The 23,383-nt window shown below is 57.7% G+C and overlaps 1 protein-coding gene across 3 annotated transcripts in view; it reads left to right on the top strand.

Annotated features, from left to right (window-relative positions):
• The first annotated feature begins 2,825 nt into the window (after nt 1-2,825).
• The window catches only part of TTYH2 (tweety family member 2), a 38,712-nt gene continuing 18,154 nt past the window's right edge, over nt 2,826-23,383 (top strand). For 2 of the 3 annotated variants that reach the window (XM_057536212.1, XM_057536213.1), the window contains exons 1-4: nt 2,826-3,010; nt 10,558-10,730; nt 16,152-16,263; nt 20,581-20,801. In XM_057536212.1, the coding sequence (XP_057392195.1) occupies nt 2,882-3,010; nt 10,558-10,730; nt 16,152-16,263; nt 20,581-20,801 (635 nt within the window). In that variant the 5' untranslated portion in view covers nt 2,826-2,881. The remainder of the gene's footprint in view (nt 3,011-10,557; nt 10,731-16,151; nt 16,264-20,580; nt 20,802-23,383) is intronic. The other variant, XM_057536215.1, reaches the window with a different exon arrangement.

The following is a 23,383-nucleotide window of genomic DNA, read 5'->3' as shown; positions in this document are numbered from 1 at the left end:
CTAGGTCAGCAGGCCTCTGGGGAAGCAGCTAGAAAGGTCACTGTCCAGCTGGGTGCAGACCGGCCCAGCAGGTTTGTGTGTTCCAGGCTGCACCCCGTGGCTGCGGCGATGGCCCTGAGGGTGGGCTTGTGCAGTCAGCGTCTTCAAGTGTGGGCTGCGGGCCCGTCCTTCCCCCACCCGTTCTGTCTCTGGGCCCAGCCCCGGCTCCAGCAAAGTCCATGCTCAGGGTTCACGCCATGCCCTCCCCCTCCCTTCTCCCCTAAGGCACTTGCAGTTCGCAGTAGAGACTCTAATCTTCCTAGAGGAATGCCAAATCCTCCTAACTTCCGGGTCATTGTGGCGGGGATCTGCAGCTGCAGCCAGAACTGTTGACAAGGGGGGGGGAGGGGAACGTGTATGTGACACCAGGCGGTGCCTATCCCGGAGGTCCCGGGGCTGCGTGGGGGCTGCGTGGTCACGCTGGTTATCAGCGCCACCGAGGGCCCTACGAAACCACTTCAGGTCCGTCCCCCTCAGCTACCAGCACGGCCGGTTCAAGACCAAGACCCTGACCAGGGCCTCTGGGGCCATGTGTGGTCTGGCCCGGGCCTACCTTGACAACTTCTTTCTCTCTCTTTTTAAAAATACCTTTATTTTGGGAAATTCCCTGGCAGTCCAGTGGTTAGGACTCAGAGCTTTCACTGCCAGGGGCCGGGTTTGATCCCTGGTTGGAGAACTAAAAATATATATTTTTTTTTTTTTGAAGTAAGGCTGAGATATAATTTACAGTGAAATTCACCCTTCTTGGTATGCAGTTCTCTGTACTTTGACAAACGTGTACAGTTGTGTAACCCTGCAATCCAGAGAGAATATTCCCACCACCCCAAAGTTCCCTCTTGCACCCCAGCCCCTGGCAGCCTGCCACTGATCTGTTTCTGTCGGTGCAGTGTGCCAGTCTCTCCTTCTTGCCACTCCCCTCACTCCGGGGTTTGCATTTACTGATTCCACTCCGTCCCCTGTGGACCTTGGTCCCTGACCTCACAGTGTCCTGTCCCCCTGCTACGAATCCATCCTCCCCCAGGACGCTGGGAGTTAACCCCTCCTCATCCTTCAGCTCTCACCTCACGTGTCATTTTTCAGGAAATGCCCCCCCCCCAAGACTCTGTCCGGATTCACACACCAACACCGGGCTCTTGAAAGCGCTTTGGCGGGGGGGTGGGGGGGGGGGTGGGGGGGTGCTGGGGTTATAGTTAATCACTGTGTGGGATAAAGGCTGCCTCCCCTCACCTATTAAACTTTCCATGCAGGCAGGAACGTGTGTTTTTCTCATCACTGTATTCCCTAGAACAGAGAAGGTGCTCAATCAAAATCTGTTGAATTAATGAAAGGAAACCCCAGTGACAGGAACGGTGCTCTCCAGCTTCTGTGCCTCAGCTTTGGGCCTGCGCAGATCGGACGGCCGCAGTCAGGCTCAGGGAACCTTGACCCGGACCGCGACCTCCAGGAGGAGAGAGAGGTCTCGACCACAGAACAGGACTCCATCTCCCAGCCCTGGATCTCTAATAGGGGAAGGGGCGTGTGTGGTCTCTCCCCCTCTAGCAGCCACGCTGGAGTTTCACCCGCATCCACCCCGTTCCCCAAGCCAGAAACCTAGAAGTTTCTCCCAGGTCTCTTTTCTCACCGGTGTCTCTACCCCCTCGCTACCGCCTCTCAGACTGTCTGCAACTCAAGCCTGATCCCTTCAGGACCCCTTAACCGCCCCACACCCACCTCACCGACCTCAGGTGGCCCTTTACCCTGCCCTGGACCTTGTCCCAAGCCTTCCCCCTCCTTCCCGCCCCACGCGTCCCGCAGACACGACACGCTGTTTGGGTCGCAGGACGGCGCGTCCTTCCGCGAGGCTCCGTCGGATCCGGGACTGCCCCCACCGCATCCCCCGCATCCTGACGCGCTGACCCTGCTCTGCTTTCCTCCAGAACATCGCTAACCTAGCACGCCGTCCGTCTTCACGTGGGCACTGCTACCACCTGCCGCTAAACTGCGATGCCCTCCCAGCCAGAGCTTCCATCCTCTTTTGTTCACGGACAGAACAGTGCCTGGCATGTAGTAGGCGCTCAGTAAACTTGTGTTCTCGATGGTTCTGGCGTCTCCCTGGGATGTCCGGCCCTTCCCGGCACTCCCGGTGCTCCCTCCCCTCCCCTCCCCTCAGGACAATTCCAGGGTCTCTCCCCAGGGGACCCGCCCCGTCCCGCCGGCTGGTAAGAATCAGCTGCTTCTCTTAATCCCCGGGGCTTTCCAGGCGGCACCCGTTAGCTGTTTGGGCAGATGGGCTGGGCGCTCCCGGGGCAGGACCATGTCTTGGAACCCACGTGGCTTACAGAGTGAATGCTCAATCACGGTTGAGAGTGAATTCGGAACTAGTGACCCAGAACTGGGTCCCTTCCTTCCCCAATCAGTCAGTTCGCTACCCTCTAAGAGCGCTAGGAACGGCCGGCCTCGCCTCTCGCGCCATGACTGTCCGCGGCACTCAAAGACCCCCTACATGCTTGCTTTGATGATACGTGACCAGAAGCCCGGGGACCTAGAGAGTGCTGTTCAGAGACAGATTCAGAAGCCTTCTGGGGGCTGTTTCCACTGCTCCTTCCACCTCTCTCGCCCGTGGGGCCAGGACAGATTCCAGACCAAAAACAAGCTTCAGGCTCTTCGGCGTGACCCCTTGCAGCCGGAGGGTGAGCACAGGGCGAGGAGCCCCGCCACCACGGAGGGGGCGGGGCCGGCGCGCGCGCTCAGGGGGCGGGGCCCGGGGCGGGGCCCGGGGCGGGCGGGCGTGCGTCCCGGGCCGGGCGGCGGGCGGCGGGCGGCGGGCGGCGGCCGCAGCGGGCGGGCGCACTCCGGCAGAGCCATGCTGGCGGCGCGCGTGGAGTATATCGCGCCCTGGTGGGTGGCGTGGCTGCACCGCGTCCCGCACGTCGGCTTGCGCCTGCAGCCGGTGGACAGCACCTTCAGGCCCCGCGATGAGAGTTACCAGGAGGTGAGTCCGCGCCGCCCCCGACCCGGCGCCCCAAGTCCCCGCGCCACCCCTCCCGCCCTCCCAGCCCGCCGCTCTCCTCAGGCGTCCAGACCCCGTCCCCCACGCTCCCCGCAGCCTCTTCGCCCCTCTCCGCTTTCGCCGCGAGTCCTTGGCCCACGGCCCTCCCGTCTGGGAACCTCATGGGCCGGGACAACTGGAAAGATGGGAGTTAAGCCGGCCGAGGGACACGGGGGGGAAGGGCGCAGAGGCTGCCTGCGGGGGGGCGGGGAGGCCGAGCGCCGAGGGGGAGGGCAGCGCCGCGGGCGTAGGGGCATTTGTGCCCGTACCCGGGGATTCCGCCGCGCCAGCTGCGGCGATGCTGAGGTGCGCCCCGCCGTTTTCCTCCTTCTGCTGTTACAAGACGCGCTCTCTCTGGGAGAAGTTTGGGCAGAAACTGACCGGAGTCTCCCGGTTCGTCTCCGCAGCAACCCTCCTCCCCAGCCCCTGCTTGCAGCGTGGAAGCTGCTGCCAGCACCTCTACTTGGGCCCCTCCTGGAAGGCGACAGAGCTGGGGGAGAGGGGTGTGGACCCTCAGCTACGTGTGGATATTTGGGGGAAGGAAGGTGGCCCCCATCAGCCCCATCTCACACCAGCGCACCCTCCTTCTCTGTACAAACACACCTTCTAGGCCCTGGATTTCTGGGGTCTTAGCGGCTTGGCCAGCCACTCGCCTCATCCCTGCAATTCTCGCCTTGCCCTGCTCTGCTGGCCTCCGCGGTTTCTGCACCCCTGGGGAGAAGGGGTGCTCCCCAGGCTTCCCCGCCCAGACGAACTGCAGAATCTCCCAGCCTTCTCAGGTGTGGCCCAGCCCACTCCAGCCGCTGTGGCCAGGCTGAGTAGTTTTCTGCTGGGGCAAAGATTCCGGGGCCTGGAAGTCCAAGATGGGGCCCATTTGTTCAGCACTAAGCGCCCATCTCAGGACTTTGACCCCCGGCGGCCTCTGCCTGCGTGTCAGGCTCTCCGCGGTCTCCCGGTGTGAGGCCAGCCAGGGCAGAGCAGGGCCTCCAGCGAGGCTGAGCAGGGAGTCGGCTGTTCACCTCTCCGCTGCCAGGACTCTCTCCTGCAGGGCGCCCGGGATCCTGATCCAGTAGGGGGTGCAGGGCGCCAGCGACAGCGAGTCTAATAATAACCCCGAGTGTCCCCGTCACCCTCGGGCCCCAGGCAGATGATGCCTGCCCTTCCAGAAGGAGGAGAGACTCAGGACCCCTTCCTGCTCTTAGGCAGGGATCCGTCGCCCGCTTTGGCTTCCCGAGTTCGTTTCCTTCCCTGTCTGCCTGCCCCTCCCTCTCTCCAAGCCCTGCCCGGGGAAGGCAGCTCCCTGAGAATGCAGCCACCTGGGGAGAGCTCCAGGGAATCTTCCGCTCCCGATGAATGCATGAAAAGAGGCGGATATGATTTCAGAGACAGCTGTGTTGCTTGCGTACTGTGTGTGTGTCCGACCCCACGTCCGTGTGTCCCGAACCCCGCGTCCCAGATCCTGCCCCTGGGCTCTCCAACTATAGCTTTCTCCTTTCCCCCGGAGGAAAAGTAAACTCTCGGCCTGGGTGGAGAGGACCTTGGTGTGTGGGGAGGGGTGGTAGGGCACTCCCCCCGCCAGAGACAGCTCCCGTCTGGCCAGCAGCTGTGGTTGGCAGGGCCTGAGCCTGGGCCACCCCCCTTGGTCCCCTGGAGAGGTGGCAGACGAGCCAGAGGGACCCACTCACAGCCCCTGCCCCTCTCCTCCCCGGGTTCAGACCCTGGCACACTGCTGGCATCCCCAGGGCCGCTGCTCCCCGGCCGCCTAACACCCAGCCCCACCCCTACCCTCCATGTCCTGCTTAGGCCGCCTGAGGGCTCTGAGTGGGAGATGAGTCTGGTGAGCCTGGATGGGAAGTCTGGCTCTGGGTATTTATTTAAGGCGGCTCCTATTTTGGTAAGTTCCCCTGTTGTCTGACCGTGGGTCTCTCCTGGACGTCCCCATCTTCGTCCCCTTCCTCCTGAGCGGCGATCACCGCCCAAGTCAGGGCACCACGTCAGTTACTGCCCTGGATTGGACACTTTCTGCTGTCAGTCATCTCAGTACTCAGCACACTTGCCTGGGGAGAAGCCCAGTGCCCGGCCGGGGGGGGGGGGGGGGGGGGGCGGCGGGGAGGTCACGTGATAACCAAGGCCTTCTAGGCTCAGCGCTACAGCAGCTGAGTAGCTGGGACGGGGGCTGTGCCATCCAGCTATCTGCGTTGGAATCCCAGTTTTGTCACTTGCTGTGTGACCATGGCAGGTGTCTGTACCTCTCTGAGCCTCACTTTCCTCCTCTGCAAGTATTAAATGAGATGTCCCTTGAAACATGCTTAGTAAGTAGAGGGTCCTATAGCACGTGATAGGACCCAGTGACGCAAATCATTACGCAGACCGGGAGACTCCTTGAGGTTCAGAAACGTGTCCAAGTACAGTAACCCATGGAGAACACAGACGGAAGATCTGTGTCTACAGTCACTGATCAGGAAGGACTGAAAGACTCATGCAGAGGGGGCTTCAGCTCATGCCCCAAATGTCCAAGTGAACAGTACTGTCCTGTGGTACTGTGTGTGTGTGTGTGTGTGTGTGTGTGTGTGTGTGTACACAAAGATTAAATGGAACTGGGAACAGGCAGTGCGTCCTGGAAAGCTCCGGGGTGGGGACAAGCCGTGCAGGGGATCTGGAAGGCAAGGAGGTCTAGGAGTGAAAAGCAGGTCGCCTGGTGACTGGGACATCCTGAGCAAAGTCAGTTCCCAGAACTTCCTTGAGGAAGCAGAGCTCCCAGTCACTTTCTGGGGTCTTGGGGAGCCATGGAAGCTGCCTGATGGCTGTCCTTCCATCCTTCCCTGCCAGTGGACTTGACCCTGAGTCCTCGCTCAGGCTACCTGGGCTCCATCCACCAGGCTCTTGGGGAGGTCGTGCCCGGTCTGTGTGCAGAGGCAGGTGAGGCGAGCCCCAGGTGGAGGAGGGCGCCCCGGCCCCGCTGGGCCCCCAGCCCCATCCGGGGAAGCAGCCCAGACCTCTCAGCCTGAGTCTGCTGACCTCTAACCCTGGGAGAAGGAGTGGAGATGGAGCGGATCCCTGCTTCGAAGGGCTACTAAAGGGACCCGATCAGTTAGTGGGTGTAAAGCATGTGGCCAGCACCCGGCACTTCCTAAGTTGTCACAAGCCCTGCTTGGCAAGGAGGAAGCCCCAGCTGGCCAGGTGCCCATTGGACAGAGTTGGGGACAACAGAAAGGGCCCCTGGCACTGCCCTCAGCAGTGACTCCCAGAACAAGCCACTTCAGTTTCCTCCTTCAGTTGCCACCGTCACCACGCACCCACCTCCCCAGAGAGGTGGGAGACCAGACACTGAGGCTCTACTGTCCTTGAGAGGTCTGGAAGCTCCAAAATGCTGCGCAAAGGTTGACTGTTGCTTCTGCCGACGTGCAGGAGCCTCCTGTGTGCTCCCTGTTCCGTCTTTCCCTGCCCCGCATCCATAGCCCAGCCGTTCTCTCGGGACGCGCATGAGGAAGTAGAGGAGACACTCTTAATTTTTTACACGGAGGCACGGATTTCCGTGTGTTGACCTTAGGTGGTTCCGCTCATAGACTCCCCAGAGAGTCCCAAGTGTGTGTCCTTAGGCAGGGGGAGGCGGCGAGGGAGGGGCTAGACCCAGAACTATAGGGCTCCCCCCAACTTGGGGGGCAGTCCTCAGGAGGAGAGGCCAGGCGGGGAGGCCCGCCGGCAGGATTTGAGAGGAGCCGAGCTTGGGAAGAGGAAGCCGCCTTCGCCCAGTCTGAGCCCTGAGTCACGGTCAGCAGGACAGTCACGCTGCCCCCTGCCCCCAGGGGTGGAGGGACTTCACCCTTATCCAGTCACTGCCTCTCCCTCCAGCTCCTCGCCCCCTGGCCTCACCCCTAGGCTGGCTCACTCTCTGTCTCCTGGGGTCTCGGGGCGAGGGGCACTCGGGCTGTTGCCCACTCCCCCCCCCACCCCAGTGCAGGAGCCCCTCAGGGTGCAGCTGCAGCCTCGGCGTTCCCAGAATGCCAGTCGGCCACTGCTGCCCCCAGCTCGGGTCCTGGGTTCGTGCTCTGGTTTCTCATCGCAGAGTGACAAACCAGAGCTAATGGAAGTCACTGCGATGAGGTGAGAGGCCCGAGCCCTGACGCGGGGGCTAGGGGCCGGGTGCTGGGTGGGACGGCGCGGTGGTGGCCGCAGGAGATGACCTGGAAAGCTCCTTTCTTGGCTCTGTCGGAGCAGGAGGCCTTGTGAGCAGAGCTCCTGGCTTCCTCTGGACGGGAGGTCCTCCCTGTAACGCCCTCCCCCCACCCAGGCACATGGGGGCCTGCAGTGTTAATTAGGGGCTGGAAAATAATTGCCGGTTGGCCGGTGGCCCATGACACCAAGGTGGCCGTGGGAGATGGCTCTTCAGGCTCCTCTTCCCTCCCCCCTCCAACTCCTCCTTCCTCTAACCCTAACCCTGACCCCTCTGCCCCTGCCCTCGTGCTCCCAGCGCCCGTGGAAAGTTCTGGAGGGGAACTGCTAACAAAAGGGCCTCCGCATTTGGGTTTCCCAGACAGGGCCTCCCCGGGGCTGGGCTGCATCAAGGGTAATCGAACTGAGGCCAGACGCCCAGCTTGGGGAGCCCCCCTGCCCGCCCCCCGGCCTCGGAATCCCAGGGCCCTGCGCACGAGACGGGGCTTGCAGGAGGTCAGGAGGCCGGAGTGGGCTGTGAGGCGTGAAACGGGGGAACCAGGGCAGGGGCTCGGGGGTGGGGACGGGCTGTGGTTTGGAGAGATTGAAAGGGCACCAACCCAAGTCGAGATTACTTCCTGGAGGTCCTTCCTCGGTGGATGAGGACCCATGATAGAGTCAATGGGTTTTCCTGTTTGGGGGGAGATTGAGGGTGAGGCTGTCCAGGGCAGCTGGGAGGAGGTCTGGCGGTTAACCAGTCTCTAATCTATACAAAAGCTTTATCCAGCTTTTTGTTACTTTCTTTTTAATTCGGATTAATTTATAGGGAAGTGCACATCCTTAAGTGTACACCTCAATACGTGTGTGTGTGTGTGTGTGTGTGTGTGTGTGTGCGCGCGTGTGTGTGTGTGTGTGTGTGTGTGTGTGTGTGTGTGTGACACCATTCCAGTCAAGTGTATTCCTGACCCCCCCAGAGGCTCCATCCCACTTGATTCCCTCCCAAAGGTGGTTACTATTTGGACCTCTGTCACTACAGATGAGTTTCTCTGACTTCGCATCTTACGTCAGTTAAACCACACAGTCTCTGCTGTGTCCTCTGGCTTGTTTCCTCCACCATTACATCTGTGAGATTCTCCCGTATCACTGGCTGTCGCCGCAGTTTACTTTTCATAACTGCGTCGTATTCCATCATGTGGCTTCAATCCCTGTTATCTATCTGATCTCTTGTTGGTAGACATTTAAGTTGTTTCTGGTGTTTGGCTATTACCGCAGTGTTAGGCTGCTGTGAACATTCGTGCATGTGTCTTGTGGGGGACATGAGCCCTCCTTTCTGCCAGGTGAGTATCCAGGAGTGGGGTCGCTGGCTCTTGGGGTATATGCACACTGCACAGTGGTTTGCAACTTGTGAAGGGGGTCCTGGGCTTTAGCAGAGGGGCCTCAGGCCTGCGAGGGGGTGGCCAGGACAAAGCTTGGCATTTACGTCCACCCCGCAGCCAGGGGTGCTCTGTATATCAGCGCTCTGCTAAGCGAGTCTGAAGAAAAGGTTAAGCTACTATAAACAGTTTGAGAAAGTCTGTTGATACTAATCAGTGCTTCCCAACTTCAACAAGATACAGATCTCTTGGGATCATCTCTTGGTGCAGTTCTGATTCACTGGGTCCAGGGTGGGGCTTGAGACGCTGAGTTCTGCATTTCAGAAGATGTCAATGCCGCAGGGTTGGTGAACTTCACTTTGAATAGCAAGGCTCTAAACCCCCATCCTTGCCTTCTTCCCCTTGGCCTGCGGCTACAGGGCCTCCAGTGAGGGGCATGGGCTGGGGGCCGGCTAGTGGCAGCTTCTTCCACCGGCTCACCAGGCCAGCCTCCTGGCACAGTCCATGGGACAGGCCCAGTGGCCCTGGCCCGGGAGCCCCAGCGCCCGCCACCCAGGAGGACTTCCGCAGTGGGGTGTGGTCAGGTCCACTGGGCCTTCCCAGCTACCTGGAGGAGGAGGGCTTACGACCCATGCTGCTGAGTCGGTGGTCGGGGAGCAAGTTCCTGGCAGTACCTAAGACATATTTATCCCAGGTGGAGGTGAAAGCCACACTTCGTTACATCCACCCTGAGCCACCTCTCCTGTCCTCTTCTGGGCTGTCCCCACTGCTTTGGCCATTTGTCCATGAGGCTCAGAAACCTGTCGGTCCAGGTGACCAGCAGAGCAGGTCAAGTCAGGGGTCCGCAGGCTGGCCCAAGCCCTCACGGGCCCGAGCGGCTGAGTGGGCTCAGCAGATACCCTCTCCCCTGTGAGGCTCTGCCCACCCCCCTCCAAGACGACCCCGGGCCTCAGGTCTGCAGACCCCAGCCTCTGTGTTCAGGGTTGTCCCCTGGTGTGCGCATGCTCCTGCCTGAGTCTCGTCTCCCCCTTAGACCAGAAGGGTCCCAGTGTCTCCCCGACTCTGCCGATCACCCTGCCCCGACAGCCCAGACTGGAGCGCTGGGGGCTCTGGGCTGGGAACGACTTGGGGCACGTGGGCAGCGGGGCGAGGCTGTCCGCTCAGGAGCCTGACTTAGAGCCAGGCCCAGCCCTGGCGGGCGGCCACCAGTCCTGATGCCATCTGGTGTCCATCTGGCTGAATCAGGAGATTGGAAGGCAAGGAGTGGGGGGCCCTGGGCCTCCTGACAGATAGCGGCTCCTTCTGTAGGACCCTGAGTTGCTCGGCGGGCCTGAGACGGCATTTCCTCCCCCCTTCAGAATTCTGGGCTTTGCTGCCACAATTGGCATCGGGGGGTCGCCGTCCCTTTCAAGATGTGATGAGAGGGACGCCCCAGGTGCATCTCCTGACGTCTCCCCCCTCCCCCAGCGCAGAGTTGGCCTCTGGTTGAGGATGTACCCCGATACCTGGAACGAGGCTCGGTGGGGCAGATCCGCCAGGGCATCCCTTCCCTGCCCTGCGACAGGCCCCACTCAGCTTCTGAGACACCCCGCCCAGCCCCGTGTCCTCCGGGAGGCCTTGGATGCTCTGATCCCATGGACGTCCGTCTCCTTGCCTCCCTCAGTCACGCAGAGCACTGCCCACAGACCTCACTGTCCGGGGATGATTCCTGCCTTGTCTCTTGAGCAGCTCAGAACATCCATCATCAGACAGGGCCTGGTCCGCACCTGCATCCAGGTGTGTAAGCCCCGGACCTGGGGGCCAGGCTTGAGCCGCTCCTCCTAACGCCACTTGTCTCGTGTCCTCCCCCACCCACACCTAAGCTCCTCTGCCCCCGACTCCCCGTCCAGCCCGAGGGCAGGGCGCTTCCCAACACCCCTGCCACCCATGGGAGCAAGTGCTGACCCCCGGCCTCTCCCTCCTCAGTCGCTGCTGTTCCTGGGGCTGGTGGCCGCCGTCGGGCTGGGCCTGAACCTCGTCTTCCTCGCGGCTTACCTGGTGTGCGTGTGCTGCTCCCTGCAGAACAGTGCGGTGCAGACCAAGCGTCGCCACCCCTGCTGCATCACCTGGACGGCCGTGGTGGCTGGGCTCGTCTGCTGGTGAGTGTCCCTCCGCGCCGGGCCCGGCGTGTGCGGCTCGGGGTTGGGGTGGGGGTGTCTCCGTGTGAGGCTGCAAGGCGGACACAGAGGAAGAAGAGTGGGCCTGACCGTCTGGGTCTTGCCAGTGGTCAGCCTGATGACCAGGACACCCCTTCCTCGCCCTCCACTTCCCGCACCCCCCCCCAACCCCGCCGCCGGCAACCCCCAAGTGGCTCATCAGCTGTCTGGCCACGTTCTCCTTCCTGCCTGAGCTCCGGGTACCCGGATGGGAGGGCCTGTCTCCAGGGTGAAAGCTGTGCCTTTTCTCGCCGAACAGTGGGAATCAGATGCCCTGGATGGCGAGGGGAGGTTCCCGAGCAACCCTAGCCCCTGCCCCGGGGCGGGCCTCTCCAGCCTGGCAGCGAGCTCCCTGAGCAGTTGACCAGCGACGTCTCTGCTCTCTGCGTCCTGTCCCCTCCCAGCGGCCGCCCAGGGTCTGCGATCAAAGTCTGACTCCAGTCCGGATCAATGCCATCTTCTCACAAGATCAATAGCTCTTAGTGCCATCAGCTGGGTCTTCTTTGCTTCGGATGGTGAAGTGAGGCTTTCTAACTTTGTGTCAGAGCCACGCTGCCCAGGCCGTGTGTACACACACACACACACACACACACACACACACACACACACACACACACACACACACACACACACACGGGCCTTGTGTTCACCAGTTCTATTTGTCTTGTTTTTGTATCTACAGAGGTTTTTCCAAAAGCCCCAGTTCCTCCTGAAACGCTCCAGGGGGTGGTCCCGCTCAAGGGGTGGAATGCCTCGTGGCTGATTGTCCATTGTATCCAAGAACCCACAGCACTGTCTCGGCAGCAGGACAAGAGGCAGATGGGGCTCATCCCTAGCGGCTCACCTCATCCCCAGGGCTGTCTTCTCCGTTAGATCACGTTCAAGGTCCCGTCCTGCCTGCAGTGTCAGGAGCGTCTAAGCCAAAAGATAGGCAAGAACTCAGAGCAGCTTTGCAGGGGTGACAAAGCACCAAGCACGTGGAAGGGAACCAGGGCTGGGTGAGACATGCGGCCGGGGCTTCAATCATAAACTTAAAGGAGAGAGGTTGAGCCACGGTCACAAGGTCAAAGACAAGTATGACTCCCAGCAGAAAGGAGCCTCGTGCAAAGTACCTGGTATTAAATAGCCTCCTCCTGAGAGTAAGGTGTGCAGGGCGGGCAGGGAGAGACAGGATGGAGACGCCAAAGAAACCAGCAGTGCTTGCTACGCAGGCAGCCCTCTCTCCTATGAACTCAGATTTTTCTGAAAAAAATACTGCAGATGACAGAAGAATACTTTGGAACAGTAAGAATGACTTCGGGAGGTCAATTCCAATAAGTAATCATTACCTGCCGCTTAAGGAAAACTCAAAACGGGAGTGTATGTGGTACAGCTCCTTCTTCAGAATTCTCCAGGCTACCCGTGCCAGGCACGAGGGAGCCGGCGATGAGAAAAACAGCCACCAGTTCTGCCTTCTTGTAGCTCTTGGTCTGCTGGGAGAGACAGAGGATCGTATGCTTGTTTGATTTGAGTACTTATGAATTAAAGGGTAATTTTGGAGGCAAGGCATAGGCGTGAAGTAGGATGGCCCACTCGAGTCGGGCGTTAACTGGGTGACAAGGGCACCAAGATCCACAGAATGAGAAGGCGTGAACTAGGCAAAGGTGGGGGCAAGCTGGGAGGAGATACTTCCATGCAGAGGGAATTGGAGTGTGTGCAAAGGCCCTGTGGTGGGGGGGGGGAGAGGGGGAGCAAAGCTTTTTGTTTTTAACTTATGTTATTGAAGTATAGTTGATTTACAATGTTGTATTAATTTCTGCCGTACAACAAAGTGATTCAGTTATTCTTTTTCATATTCTTTTCCATTATGGTTTATCCCAGGATACTGAATAGAGTTCCCTGTGCTACACAGTTGGACCTTGTTGTTTATCCATTCTGTATATAATACTTTGCATCTGCTAACCCCAAACTCCCAATCCATCCTTCCCCCACCCCACCTCACCCTTGGCAACCGCAAGTCTGTTCTCTGTGAGTCTGTTTCTGTTTCGTAGATAAGTTCATTTGTGTCATAGTTTAGATTATTCCACATATAAGCGATATCGTATGGTATTTGTCTTTCTCTGTCTGACTTACTTCAGTTAGTATGATAATCTCTAGGTCCATCCATGTTGCTGCAAATGGCATTATTTCATTCTATTTTATGGCTGAGTAATATTCCATTGTGTATATGTACCACATCTTCTTTATCCATTCATCTGTCGATGGACATTTAGGTTGTTTCCATGTCTTGGCTATTGTGAATAGTGCAGCTATGAACATAGGGGTGCACGTATCTTTTTGAATTATAGTTTTGTCCAGGTATATGCCCAGGAGTGGGATGCACAAAGCTTTTAAGGTACTGAGAGAAGCCAGTGTGGCTGGACAGAGGGGCGGGCGAGGGGGCTGGGGTAGGGGTGCAGCAGGGTGGGGGTATCAGCAGTAAGTGCAGTGGAGATCCACAGTTAACTTCACTGGAGTTGTGTTCAGATTGGAGCCCAGTTGGAGTGAGTTGAGGGAGACAAGCGGGGAAGGGGGTCAACAAAAGCAGAAGGAGAAGGGATATGAGGTGAGGTTGAGGGGATTAGGAGGGGGAGGTCTTGCTGAGCTCTGACAGCATGGATCCTGGAGAAGAGGGGAGATTCAATCCTTAGAAGAAAGAATGAACAAGGCAAAAGGGATATGAGGAGAGCTCCCGGCACTCCTCTCTTTGGGGGGGACAGCGGTTTAATATTTGAGAAAGAGAGTGGTGCTGTTATACCAGAGAGGGGGCAGGACCACAAACTTGTCCCAGAAGACCGGGTGCAATTACACAGCCCCTCCTGAGCCATCATCTCCGATAAATCCATAGACTATGAGAAGACGCAAAAGTAGAATCCTCCGTCGTTGAAAACAGGGAAAGGGGGATTTAAAAGGATGGGAGAGCATTGGCTTGAGGCCAAGCCCCCAGAAAACACTGGATCATGACACAGAGAATTAGCAGAGAAAGTTAGAAACACAAGGAGCAAACGAAAGGTATTTTTCAGAACATACTGAAATTTAAAAGATGGAGTGACTAAATAGAAGCTCATGGAAATACAATACATTTAATGTATGAATATTTCTGCATTTGATCAAGGTCCTCCCAGTCTCCCTGCAGATGCTGTATTTACAGATTGTGTGGTGGTGCGGTTAAGTGGATTCAAAGCTGGTTGAACAATTCTGGTTGAATGCAAAGAATACTGATTTACTCATGAGTTCACCAAACTGTAGCTGGTGCGTTGCATGCTTGCGTGCGCCAGACACGTGAAGCAGATAGGAACCTTGTTTTAAAATGCACATTCTCAGACCATACTGGTGACAAATGGGTGCGGTGTGCCCCCCGCCCCCCCCCCCCCACCTACACTTTTAACAGGTGATTCTGTCCTGTGGTCCATGGACCACTTCCTGAGAAACCCTGAATTAGGGGTCAAGGGCACCCTGGAAGGAGGTTTCTATAACAGTCTCCCAGGGGATTCCATCCCAGGTCCTGCCCTGTTTAAAGAAAAAGGGTAAGCGTTTCCACACGTGCCTTCATCTTTCCCCCTTGCAAAACCAGCGTTTTGGATGAAAACTCAAGGAAGCTGTTTAATGAATCTTGAGAGGACCGCCAATGGTGTGAGTCAGATAAAGTATGATCAGTGACAGAGGCAAGACTTCGGATGATTTGTTCAGGCTGGAATGTTGGGCTAAAACCAACTAGATGAAATTTCACAGGGATGGATTTAAAGTTCCGCTTTTGTTTAAAACAAACAAAAAGCAATACGGCAATAGAGGAAGAAGGGACGCCTGGGCTTAGCGGCAGTTCCTGGGGAGAAATCCAGGGATATTAATGGCCCACAAGGTCAGTGACAGGGAGGGAGGACCCCAGGGCATTAGCCCCCAGTGCTCAGAGCTGGAGGGACCAGCTGGGCTTGGGTGCTTCACTCAGAGGCCACGTTTAAGGGTGACATGGACTGATTAGAGAGAGTTGAACCAGAGGATGATGTAGACCAGGGTCTGGAGGACACATCTGACTCATAGAGCAGAAAAGGGGTGACACGGAGCCCCATTCAGATGTCTGACAGGGTGCCTTGCAGAACTGGAGGCTTATTCCAGTCTGGCCCCCAGGACAGCCAGGAACCAGCAGGTACGTGATTTAAGGTGGTAGGCTTCAGCTCAACCTAACTCAACCTAACAAGGGACTTTCTAGAAGCCGGAACTTTTCAGTAGGACAGATGCCTCGTGGGTGGTGTGGGGAAGTGGAGGGGAAAGGATAGAGAATGGAGGGGGCATCCCCAACCCTTGGAGGGTTTGGGAGAGGTGAGTGTGATTTCATGAGACCTCAGTGGTCCCCAAGCCCACGTGTGTCAGAGTCACCTGGGGAGCTGGCAAAGGTACGAGTTCCTGAGCCCCTCCCAGACCTACTGTAGCATCAAAATCCCTAGGGCCCGGCCAGCAATCTTCCACCCTTCAGAGCCCCGGGACTAGAGAACAGGAGTATTTTCTTGTTGGCTGAATGAAATGTGCTGCAGAGCTAGTTGGCCAGGCCAGAGACCACTGCCCCAGAACCTTCCTCCCTCCCCCGGCCAGCCCACCTGCCAGAACTCTAGACCACCCCCTCTCCCCTACCCCCAGGAAAGAATTCCTCAGCTAAAGTCAAAAACCCACTCTCATGGATGTTTAAAGGCGCTTTCATCATAATTGCCAAAACCTAGAAGCGACTGAGAAGTCCTTCAGTAGGTGAATGGCTAAATTGTGTTCATCCAAACAATGGAATATTATTCAGCGCTTAAGAAAAGAAAAATGAGCTATCAAGCCATGAAAAAACATGGAGGAATCTTAAATACATATTACTAAGTGAAAGAAGCCCGTCTGAAAAGGCTACATACTGTATGATTCCAACCATATGACATTCTGGAAAAGGCAAAACTATGGAGACAGTAAAAAGATCAGTGGTTGGCATGAGGGATGAGGGAGGGATGGACGGGCAAGCACAGAGGATTTTAAGGGCAGTGAAATTACTCTGTATGATACTGTAATGGCAGATACATTTGTCCAAACCCATAAGATTGTATTACGACACCAAGAGTGACCCTAATGTAAACTGTGGACTTTGGGTGATAATGATGTGTCCATGTAGGTTCATCAGTTGTAACAATTGTCCCATTCTGGCGGGGGCTGTTGATGGTTGGGGAGGTGGTCTGGGCATGCAAGGCGCCACAGGGTATATGGGAAATTGCTGTACTTTCCATTCAATTTCATTGTGAAGTCAAAACGGCGCTAAAAAATAGTATACTAACAAAGTTTCTCCTCTGGGTGTCACCTCTAACTTTGGGGTCTTGCCCCTAGTGCTGCGGTGGGCGTTGGTTTCTATGGAAACAGCGAGGTCAACGACGGGGTGTACCAGCTGATCTACTCCCTGCACAATGCCAACCACACCTTCTCTGGGATCGATGTGCTGGTAAGGTCGCGGGCAGCAGGTGAGGTCAGCGTGGTGGGAACGAGAGCCCCAGTCAGAGCCCAGCCAGCTCGGCTCCAAGGGGGCCGGACTCCCCTTGGGGGGCTGCCAGGTGGTCCCGCCAGGAGCCAACCGGCGATTTCTGCTCCCCAGGCTGGGGGGCGGGGGGCGCGGCAGGGGTAGGAGTGAGGACCGAAGGAGAAAGGCTGCGGGGTCCTGGGGGGCAGGACGGCTGTGGGACCAAAGCCCGTCCGTCTTCGGCAGAGCTGAGCAGTGTGCCCGTTGTTCAAGAGGCCCCTGAACGTGGGAAGTGAGCCCCGCGGTGGTTTCTGTGCTTCCCTTTCAGTGCTGGGTGTAGAGCACGGTGGGTGGCGTCCAGGAGATGTCAACACTCTTCAGAAACAAGTGAAGAGCCCCAAACCCCGCAAGGTGTCCTCCGGGCTCTGGTTTCCAGGCTCCGTGACTCCAGCTGGGGGCTAAGGGTGAAGGATGTGCTGGGCTGGCCAGAGGAGAGGTAGGAGTTTTAGCCCAAGGAACAGGTCCACTTGTTGAGCCTCGAGGGCGGGGAGAGTCAGGGTCTTCAAAAAAAGGTAGCCCATGGCCCCCAGTGCTTGTCACTTTCTCTCTGGAAGCGCTGGCTCTTTCCAGCTGATTTCCCAACAGCCCCTGGTGCCCTAGGAGCCAGGCTCCAGGGCAGTTTTCAGAAATGCCAGTCCTGTCCCCCATCACCTCTGGGCCAGTTCCGCAGTAGAGGGGTGACCTCAGCAAATGAGCAGTTGTGTCAGGCAGCCTCAGCCGCACAATCCAGCCCCGGCCGGAGCCTGTGGGCTTCATCCTGGTGCCGCTGGAGGAGGATTCGACCTCATTGCCCCTCCTCTCCCTTAAGCTCCTCTCAGGCCTTAATCCCCCAGCCCGGCTCCTCCCAGGAGGGACTCCCTTAAAGAGACAGCTGTGCTGTTCCTTGGGGGTACGGCTGGGTGCTGGGTGCTATGGCTCTGGCCTCAGAGAAAGTCCTTCTGGGGAGCCGAGGGTCACACGCCAGAGCAGGGGCCCAGCTCTCCTGCTGAGCTCATCCAACCACCCCCTGTGTTGACGGGGACCCATCCCTGGGGACTGAGAGCTGCCTGGACACTGGGCTGGAGCAGCTCTAATGGGGCGAGGATGGGGCGGCTGGGATGGGGGAGCTGAGAGGCCGAACGCCGCCTGACCAGCACTGGGTGGGGCCTGGGTATGACCTGGCCTGGGGGGAGCTCACTCCCTGGGGACCCCCGCCCTCCCCTCCGCCCTGGGGGGAAGGGGCTCCACCCACCAGCACCAGAACCACTGGAGGAAGAGCCAGCCCCTGAAGGAGAATCCCTTCCCCGGGAAGCCCCAGAGCCATGACCTTCACTGGCTGACTTGTGACCATTGTAAGGAATGACCCGTGACTCCCCAGGGCTGAGGAAGAAAGTCCCAGAGCCGTCCTGATGGGAAGATTCAAGTTTTTCACGTCCTTATCCCCCGTAGATGAGCTGGGCCTGAGACCCCCAGGCTGGGCCCGTCCACCCCAGCTGAGAGCTCCCCAGGGCCAGGGGTGGACATTCTGCAGCAGACCCCAGGTCTCTAAACGCCCCCGTGTTCCTGAAGGGAAGGGTTCTGTGTGTCTCTGGCGGTCAGCCCCTCATCCTCTCTCCACCATTTCTGAAAAGTGAAGGCAGGCGTCCCAGGCTCTGGTGATGGTCCAGCCGGCCAGGAGCTGCTTGGGTCCTGATGGCCACCTCCTGTGTTGACCTGCGTCCTTGGCTGGGCCTATGGGGCTGGTTTGGGCCTCGGGTGGGCACCCAACACTCCCAGTCCCGAGGGCTCCAGGGGAGGCAGCAGATCTTAGAGGGCTCCCCAGATTGGAGGGGTGAAGGCCAAATATCAGATAAATGGTGTTAGATGAGATAATGCCCATGAAAGTGCCTGGTAATCTACAAAAAACGCTCCACATTGGGAGGGGGGACCCTATGCTAATGATGCCATTATTATAATTACTGTAATTGTGTATGTTACTGTAATCACCACGAAAGAGAGAGGAGGCTTGGATTGGGGGGCGGCGGCACTCGGGAGACAAGTCAGGCGACTAAGACCTGGGCCAGAGCGAGGTGGGCCCTCCCAGGTTCCCCTTCCCAGACCAGAAGCCCCAGGCACTGCGCCCTTCCTCCCTGAGGGAGCCCTGTGCCTCGGTGGGCGGCGGCAGAGTCCTGGATCAGCTGCACACTCTGATTTGGGGGGTCACAAAGGGTCATTTGGGAGTGCCAGGTGGGTCCTTTCTCTGGATCCAGCGCCCCCCATCTGGGCCCCAGTGACTCACTCAGGGCATCTTGCACACCTCTGACCCACTGGGGTCTCAGCTTAAAAGCAGGGCCTTGGGCTCTACAGCCCCTGGGAGCTCAGCTGGCTCGAGTTTGAGCCACGTGTTCTGGGGGCCACTGAGGCTCCTCTGGGTTCTCCTCTGAGTTGGCATCAGGCCTGTGGGCAGCCCTGGGGAAGGAACTGGGCACAGAGAGGTCGTGTTGCTGCTCCAGGGTAGGGAGCTAGTATGTGTTAGAGCAAGTACTGGAACCCAGGGGTCTGGTCTTAGCCCTTCCCTTCAAGGCTCTGAGATGGGGGCCCTGCCCCCGGACTGCCAAGGCTCCACCCCTTCATCTCCTGGCACTTCATCCCCTGCTCGTCTAGAAAACCTCATTAACTCCCTCTCTAAGAGGGAGCTTCCTCCTTTCTCAGAGATCTTCAAACTTGAGCTTGCATCAGAATCCCCTGGAGGGCTTGATAAACACAGATGGGGGACCCGCCCCAGACTTTCCAATTCTGTAGGTCTGGGACCAGGCTGAGAATTTGCACTTACAATGAGTTCCCAGCTGATAACACCGATCTGCTGGTCCAGGGGCCACAGCTGGAGAACCACTGCTCCATCCTCTGGGATGCTTGTAAGAACCAGCAACAAGCCGGGAAAAGGAACAAGCCGCTGACACTGAAAGAAATAAAATGCAACAAAGGGGGCCATTCTCTTTTCCGGAACCAGGAACTCCTAGCCTAGCGCAGATGTGAAAGGCCACAAAGTTGCTGTCAAGTCCCCCCTAATGCGGAGAAACAGCGTTTGCTGCCAGGAGTGGGGTCTGATCGCCCCTCTGCAGAGCTCTCCCCATGGGACGCTCCTAAACCTTCTTCTGGGTCTTTTTATTTTTTTTGGCAGTACCACAAGGCTTGCGGGATCTTAGTTCCCCGACCAGGGATTGAACCCACGGCCCTCGGCAGTGAAAGCGCCGAGTCCTAACCACTGGACTGCCAGGGAACTCCCATTCTGGGTCATTTTTCTCTCCCTTCCAGACCTGGGGGAGCTGAAGGCTGCCTGGAGGAATAGCACACACTTCCCGCTTCCAACCAGTTGTGCTTGTTGCTGTAGCCTGACAGTTTCAGAGCAACGAAGCCCTTCTTCCCCTCGTGCTGACACCCAGGCTCAGAACGGGCTTGGCAGGGAGGTGCTTGGGGTTCCCAGGCTGGGTCTCCAGCCCCTGCCGGGACCCTGCATCTGGGCTATCGAGAGGCACCTTTCTAATTCTTGTGGTCCTTGTTTGCAGGCCCAGGAGAGTCACCTCCATTGACCTTCCCTCTCTACTTCTGAGCAGAGAGAGGCTTCCTTCAGGGTCTGCTCAGCTCCAGGCAGGACAAACGTGGTGGGGAGGGGGACAAGCACAGAGAAGGCGCCGATTTCCTCCTCCTGTCACGTGTCCTGGCTGCTCGGAGGCAGGATCCCGTCTGCCTGTATTATTTCAAAGTTCCATTGTTCTGACGCTGTGGGCTGTCGTTTGCTCTACAACAAAGCCTTTCTCTTGTGAGACGCTGAGAAAGCCTATTGTGGGAACAAAAGGTCAGGTAGCAACAGAGGGACCCTTCAGTTTAAACATTTTATTCCTCACCCCCCAAAAGAATTCATCACCCAAGGTGTTTAAACTTTGAAGAGAATCTTCAAGGAAGAAAAATGGCTTCTCTTGTTTGTTTCCCCATCTGGGTCTGTCTTTCTAGGAAAGCCCTGTGTCTTGGAGCCCAGGTCCTGGTTAGGGCCAGATCGAGCCTGTGCCCTGGATGGAGGGACCCACGGGCTGGGCGGGTAGTGGGAGACTCCGCTGTCCATCCTCCGTCTGGACCACAGCCTCGTGACTCTTCAGGGCTGGGGGTGGCGCCCGTGGGGCACTCATTCAAGGCCAAGCTCTTCTCCTCCAGAGTCTTAGGCAGAGGGTTTACCTCTCTGGCTTCCCCCGACCTGAGGCCAGACTCAGAAGCCCCGCCCCTCCCCAGGTGTCTGGAACCACCCAGAAGATGAAGGTGGACCTCGAGCAGCACCTGGCCCGGCTCAGTGAGATCTTTGCCACCCGGGGAGATTACCTCCAGACGCTGAAGTTCATGCAGCAGATGGCGGGCAACGTCATCGTGCAGTTGGCAGGGGTGCCCGTGTGGACAGAGGTCACTGAGGAGCTGACCGAACTGGCCAACAAGACTGGCTACGTGGAGTACTACCGGTGAGGGGCCCCAGGGAGGGGTGGTGGGGCTGCACCAGCTTCCTTCATCCAAGCCAGCGTCTTGGGGCTTGGGCTGGGAAGTGCCACCAGGAGGTCTTAATAAGCCGTAATGACTGAAATCCCTAGGGCATGAGAGCTGGTGGGGGCCGAGCGGTGGGCATGGAGTACAGCCTGCTTGTACAGGCAGGCGCTGGGCCCCCGGGAGGGGCAGTGATGTGCCCAGATCTCAGCGCAGGAGGCTGGACCTGGCCTCCCACCCCGCACACAGCAGCGGACTCCTTCTGGACCAGCATCCTCTGTGGCTGGCGCTGGGTGAAGTGCTGGTGGTTTATGGGTTCCTCACCTGCCCGGGTTTCTGGGACAGGGTTCCCTGCACCTGCATTCTCAGCCACAGAGGTGCAGGGGGTCGGGGAGATGGCAGCCTCTTTGCCTCCCCCCGATGGCAGCTGCTTAGCAAGCTCAGAGATGTGTCCAGCCTGAGTGATGTGGGCTGCGGGGCACCACCCCACCTTTGCCGTATCAGGTATGCAGGTTCATACCAGTGTCATCGAGCCTTTGGGGTTTCACTTACGTCCCCCCCTGCCTCCCCATCACCCAAACCCCATCCCAGGTGAAGGCACTGGACACAGGCCAGCTGACCAGGGATCGGCTGCCCTCCCTCCACGCACAGGGTCTGGTGAAGGTCACTCTGGGGACAGCCAAGAAAGGAGGCGGCAGTCCCGGCTTTGGGGGGCTCCCAGCCGAAGGGTGACACCCACTCATGGCATACACGTCCTTGCGCACCCAGGGCAGGGCGCCTGGCACGGAGGCAGTGCTGGGGAGCAATGGACACAGGAGCCCTGAAGAGCAAGTATCCGCTCTTTGGCTGTCCCTCCCGCCCCGCCCCACCCCCCTCAATTTCTTGCCTCCCCTTCAAGCCATTAGCAAAGGTCAGAGTCTTTACCACAACATTGCACCGTTTACTCTGGATTCATTTCCCCTTTATGAGAAAGCCCCATCCCAGGCTGAACTGACCCAGAGAAAATGCTTCTGGTGGCCTCTGGCCAGAGACCTCCCCATCCAGGGCTCTCCCTTCCCCGGGGTTCCTACCGGGCCCTGACCAGGGGAAGCTCATGAGGCCCCCCGGCCCTGGACAGCACTCCTCGTCCCTCCCCTCCCCGCCCATCCAGCCCCTGCCTTTCCAGACATCACCAATGCAGCTTCCCACCAGATTTTTTTTCGCTCACGTGCAAAAGCACCTTTCTCCCAAGTGACCAAAAAGAAACTGCCAACTCTAAGGACTGGTTGTGACTTGTGACCCAATACAGTGGCATCTGATTAGTCCTGTGACATGAGGGACAGTCATTGCCTGAGCCTCCTAAATCTTTTTGTCGTGGAAAGTAGGTATCCGTTTTGACCCTGCCATTCTCTCTGAGTGGACCTAACCTGGGGCCATGTACACTGAAGGGCCTAATGCGGGCATTTTGAGAATGACTATGGTGAAATAAGTCAGAATGTATGTATCAACCGGGACTTATGTTTAAGATGATTTTATGAAAAGATGGGGTAAGTGTGGTGACCGCTGCACAGTATCTATTTCAATGTGGGTGACTGAGAGCGTCCCCTGGAGCCCCCATCCCCGACTTCCACCCCTTGTTCAGGTCTAGTTCAAGGTTAGCACCTGTGGCTCCTGAACGTTAGTGATGTTCTGCCCCTTCCCCTCATCTGCTGTTTACTCCCGCCTCTTGCCTGAGCTGCCCTAAAACAAAAGCCTTATTTTATTCTTCATGACCTAACCAGCCTTAGGGGCTGGGTCTCCTTTGGGCGGCCTCCTCATCTTCGCTTTCCATATGGCTCTAGAGCACAGCCATCCAGCTAAGCAAATTCTTTTTAGTACTTTTACACAAGGCCTGGCTAAGTATTGGAGGCAATTAAAAAGCCACGAGACTCCTCTCCGGAGATTTACAAAGGGTGTAACAGCAAGCGCATCAACACCGGATATGGGAGGAGCTGAGAGAGTAGGGGCCTGAGCTGCTCCTGCGAGAGCCAAGTTCTTGGTTAGAAACACATCCCCAGGTCATCCCCGGGCTCCTCTGGGAAAATGCATCCGCCTCGCAGAGCTGTTTCCAGGAACCCTTTACTACACAAGGAGGCGCGGATGCCTTGAAACACAGTCATTGTGGAGAGTCGATTAGAAGCAGTCCTAACTGATTTCCTGCTAATGTGCAGAGGAGAGGAGAGAGAGGTAACAAGAAACCTTTAGGTTGGAAACATGAAACCAAGACTTTGAGAGGCGCCTGGCGGCTGGCTCTGTCTCTTGTAGGAAGGCTCCGAGACATGGAGAGTCTGGAATTCCTGGGCCAGGCTCTTCTACCACGGGCCTCAGTTTAACAATCTGTAGAACGAGGTTCTTTTTTTTAAAATTTATTTAATTTATTTTATTTTTGGCTGCGTTGGGTCTTCGTTGCTGCGCGCGGGCTTTCTCTAGTTGCGGCGAGTGGGGGCTACTCTTGTGGCGTGCGGGCTTCTCATTGCAGTGGCTTCTCTTGTTGCGGAGCACGGGCTCTAGGCACGTGGGCTTCAGTAGCTGTGGCGCGCAGACT

Source organism: Balaenoptera acutorostrata, chromosome 20, assembly GCF_949987535.1.
Source record: "Balaenoptera acutorostrata chromosome 20, mBalAcu1.1, whole genome shotgun sequence".
Taxonomy (NCBI): Eukaryota; Metazoa; Chordata; class Mammalia; order Artiodactyla; family Balaenopteridae; genus Balaenoptera; species Balaenoptera acutorostrata.
Note: the sequence above shows the minus strand (reverse complement) of the source record. Positions and strands in the feature narration are given on the sequence as shown.